Source organism: Montipora capricornis, chromosome 6, assembly GCF_036669925.1.
Source record: "Montipora capricornis isolate CH-2021 chromosome 6, ASM3666992v2, whole genome shotgun sequence".
Classification (NCBI taxonomy): domain Eukaryota; kingdom Metazoa; phylum Cnidaria; class Anthozoa; order Scleractinia; family Acroporidae; genus Montipora; species Montipora capricornis.
In genome coordinates, this window is record NC_090888.1 from 32,833,792 (window position 1) to 32,838,335 (window position 4,544).

General features: G+C 40.1%; 1 protein-coding gene across 1 annotated transcript; it reads left to right on the forward strand.

Annotated features, from left to right (window-relative positions):
• Window positions 1-1,551: 1,551 nt before the first annotated feature.
• LOC138053752 (beta-1 adrenergic receptor-like) lies at window positions 1,552-2,616 on the forward strand. The gene has a single exon (XM_068900317.1). The coding sequence runs from the start codon at window positions 1,552-1,554 to the stop codon at window positions 2,614-2,616; it is 1,065 nt and encodes a 354-aa protein (XP_068756418.1).
• Window positions 2,617-4,544: the final 1,928 nt, after the last annotated feature.

Consider the following 4,544-nt stretch of genomic DNA (forward strand, 5'->3'; position numbering starts at 1 on the left):
TTGTGGGCAGGGAAACTGCACTCAAGTGAGCTTTAGCGAGGATTTCCGAAAAGCAATAAATATATAGTGATTTAGAGAATCACTTTCAAACCGAATCTAGGGAAGAGATTTCTCGCTTTGACAACGTACATTTGATTTTCTTCTGTATCAGGTAACTTTCCTTTTCTATCAGTGTGTTAAAGCCTTTGAGGTCGAATCCGTACTAATCGACAATTTTTATTTCGCAGAAATACTATAGAACAGAAACTCAGGTAGCTGGAACTCCACTCTGAAGATTCGTCCCTTTAATAATTGGAAGTTTCTCATTAGAAGGCCGTATTAAGGTATAAATACTTTCTGGCCTTATCTACTGTTTGAATCCAGGTACCGAATTTCTAGTAGGTTTTTTAGTCAGTGCACGCCGGGCCGTATTTTGTTTGTTTCCCTGGCTAAAGAAATTGAACGCGGGGCGAGCAGTTCTCTGCCTATCTTCACCCCTTACATTCGTGCTGGTTCAATATCCCCCACTTGTTTTTACTGTGCCGGCCCTTCCGAAGGGAACCCAGCTCGCTCCACGCCAGCTCGTCCGGACTGACTCGATAGGTCGGTTCGTACGGACTGTAAGTTCTGTGGCTTGTGGATAAAGAGCGCGAGATAAACGCGTTTTGAAGTTTGTTTCATTATGCCCTCAGTGTTACCTTTTTCGGTCGGTTAGAGGAAAGAGAAGTTTTAAGCAAAATTTTTTTTGGTTTTAGTCTCGGTGAAATAACGGAAAAAGTTCGGGCAAGCTAACAAAAGGGCGAACTGACCACTTGGCGAAATGACTGGTCACCATGTGATGTGAGCAAGGTATCAGCTTTTCAATGAATAAATTAAAAAAAAATACAACGCTTTTCAGTTTGAATTGACGTGTTTCTTCAGTAAATTCAGTCACCGTCAGTTACAACAAGAGTGAAAAATCAACTTTTTAAAATCTAAGAAATGAAGGACAAATAAGGAGCCTGTCTTGACGGATAACTTGAACTCATCTTGAGAATTTAACCCAAGTTTTTTGAAATTTTTCTCTCAATCTTTCTCAGTATTTGGCTCAAGCAACAAGACACTTAAGGACACTGTTTTTTTTCTTTGAGACTAATGTTTTTTTTTTGGCCGAAAATTTTATTAATATTCTGGTGAATATTCTTATATCAACACAACGTTCGAGGTACCTCTCCTATCACGACTGATGGTGTTGAAGTAATTTTGGAGCCAGACTGCTGGCGATAAAGCCTGATCAATGACAAACAAATAAACTTGATGTTATTAGCGTCGAACATACGGCCAGTCGCTGATTTTGTTGTTTTTGGCTAGTTCTGTCGTTTCGAGAAAAGAGGAATTTTATGCGGCACGATATAATTGCATTTACAAATTTCCACACATAATTTAATTTTGTTCAAAATTTCTATCTCGGGTTTATCTCAAAATATCCTTAAAGTTTGTCAAATTTCAGTCTCGGTATTGTTGTAAAATACATGATATTCTTTTAAAACTGAATAGTTTACCCACACACATCAAACTGAAAAGAAAAAAACCATGCAGTTTCTCTCGTTTGAAAGAAGTCTCTTGCCATTTCAGGGAGAAATACTGAAGATGATCGCCAATAACTCAAGCGGCCGATTTCCTTTTGAAGAATGTCTAATTCCTAAAATTCCAGAAAACCAGCAGCTACAGATGCGAGACTTCACCAACTATCTTGTTCGGCCTCTTGGCATGTTTATTGCTCTCTTGTCGTTAGTCAGCAATTCGCTTGTAATCATCACTGTGGCACGAAGTAAATCCCTTCAGCAGCCTTCACGGTTGATGCTGAGCAGTTTGGCCTTCACTGATTTCCTATATGCACCGTATTGTCTTATCAGAGATATCACGACTTTAACCTATGAGTACATGTGCCCCATTGGTCAGTCCGGCGACTCGATATCACATTCGATGTCAGTGCTGTGCCTGCTCGCCACGCTGACTAATGTTGCAGTGATCAGCAGGGATCGTTACGTAGCAGTCAGGAAACCCTGGTGGTATCGTCTTCACATGACTAAGACACGTGCTATAAAGATGATATGTGTAGCCTGGTCAATTAGCATATTGATCGCGCTTCTATCTTTCTTTCAATTGGACTTTATTCCCAATCCTTCATACATTTCCCTTGTCATTTATCTTGTTTGCTTCTTTGTTATTGGGTTTTCCTATCTCGGCATATTCCTTAAGAAAAATCAGTCTGGAAACGACGGACAGATGAATGTCGTATCACAAAGGGAGAAACGGTTAGCTAGCACTGTTGCGTTGATACTGTTGGTACTGTGCGTGACATTTCTACCAGGTCTCATTTTACCTTTAGCATTGCACATAGCAGGCTTACATAGACTTAAACCGTTCAGGCCATTTTACACCTTCCTTCTCTTGCTTAATGGATTTTTTAACCCATTGGTGAATTTTGGTCGAAGTAAAAACATGCAAAGAGGGTTATGTAAATTGTTCAAGGGTTCCCGAGAAGTACAGCCTACAGCAGTAGTCGCGGCTAACAATCTGCCCGAGAGTGCGTCTGTATCAGTCTGTGGAAAGCTCACCACTGAACCAATTGTAATAAACAATCTCGTTCTGTAGGACGATAACTAAATAGATTATGAGCTCAACATCTATGTGAGATGATACGTGATGAGGCCGAAGACCGAATTGACTCTCACCGTTTACAAATTGTGAAAGATGAATTCTAGTAAATTTCTTTCAAATATCATCGTCTGTGTCCTTGTTTGGTCTTGTTTTCAGAGGCAATCTTGTTTTCTTCTCGGGTATTGAATTATTTTGGAATACCCCCAGTTGTCGTAAATATTCCTCCCACAAACTTCGGAAAAGCAAGTAAACGTCACCAACTTGTGGACGACCAAAGTTTTATACGGGGGAGCTCCCCCCCGCAAGGTCCAACCCGCAGCCGTATGTATGCCATTTTGACAGAAACGGGAATGAGCTGATGAACAAAATTACCGGAGAGCATAACCAGAAGAGAGGTCAACCAAAAAACGGCTATTTCATAATCGGTTCATGTTTGTACTGGACTTGCACTACAGATTCCCCAACCTTTCCATGTACCTTTAAAAATTGGGGAATCCCTATTCTTTTGAAAACCTGACGCCTGAAAAAGGTCTCCCATTCGAGCGGAGCCTCCTCATAAAGGCCATAATTAACAATTATTCCTCGAGCCCGAATTGGCTATGAGTCAATAGCCCATGAGGCCGAAGGCCTCATGGGCTATTGACTCAGAGGCCATGAGGGCGAGAGGAATAATTGTTTTAGTAAAATCCAACTAGTTGGTCAAAAAAATATCGAGACAAAACATCTTTCGCTAGTTAAAGCTAGACTTTAATTGTTGTTTTGGTTTTCAAAGCCGGCGCTTTTCGCTACTAGCGGGCTATAACAAATAGCCTACTAGTAGCTCAACCAATCAGAACGCAGCATTGATAATAGACCACTAGTTGGATTTTACTAATATGGAATACCCCTCGGGTTTTAACATGAGTCAACTTGAATGGAATAAAATGTGTACAAAGGAATCGTGATATGCAAAAGCTTTACCCGCTAAGTCGAGAAAAACAACGGCCCAAGGTCCAATCCCTTACCCTTTTATATACCATTTTTGCAGAAAAGGTACCCCTTTTTTACTCTTTATTGATAAAAGGTGCTCCTTTCACATACCTACTTGTTTTCATTTTCATGTAGTGCTTAAAAAAATATTAAATAAACTGATACAGCCATAAGGTACATCATATCCGAAATATTTCGATTAAAGTCCCTTTTGAATACCTAAATGACCAATTTCGAATTCCCTACCCTTTTACATACCTCAACTTGTGAAATCACTACCCTTTTATTTACCTGGAGCCTGAAAAAGGTACCCCTTTCGGGCGGAGCCTCCCCGTATAGGCCATTATAGGGAGTACCCCCCCGGGAGCCAAGGTCGATGTTGAAGTACCATTGATTGGTAGCGTCAAGCTGTGGCGATTGAATGTAACGGCCTGATTGATTTGCTATCCGAAAGGAAAAAACATAGTTGGTTGTAAACAAGTTTTTCCATAATTTTAGAAATGGAAGATAGAGTGGAAATTGGATGATAATTATTAAGATTTGTTTTAATGTTGCCGTGGTGGAGTGGAAAAAGCTTCACAATTTTCCAATCATTTGGAATACAACCACTAATGATAGAATTGTTAAAAAGTAAAGAACAAATGGGCTCAGCAATCGACTTTGAGCAATTTGCTGGGAATGCGATCGAGATCGGCTGATCTTTTAGTGACCAAGTTTTTGAGGAGATTCAACATATCACTCGGGATTAATTCAGGCTAATTAAAAAAATCTGATGAAGCTGGGGCCGGTTATGAAAAGATTAAACGCCTTGTTAGTGCTCGGAAGTTTTGAGGCCAGGCGAGGTCCGATATTCGTGACGTGATAATTTAGGAAATAAGCAACTTCGTCTTGATTGTTCAGTGGTACAATGAGTTTTATCGAAAATCAACGGTAATTTTTTTTGAGGAAATCTT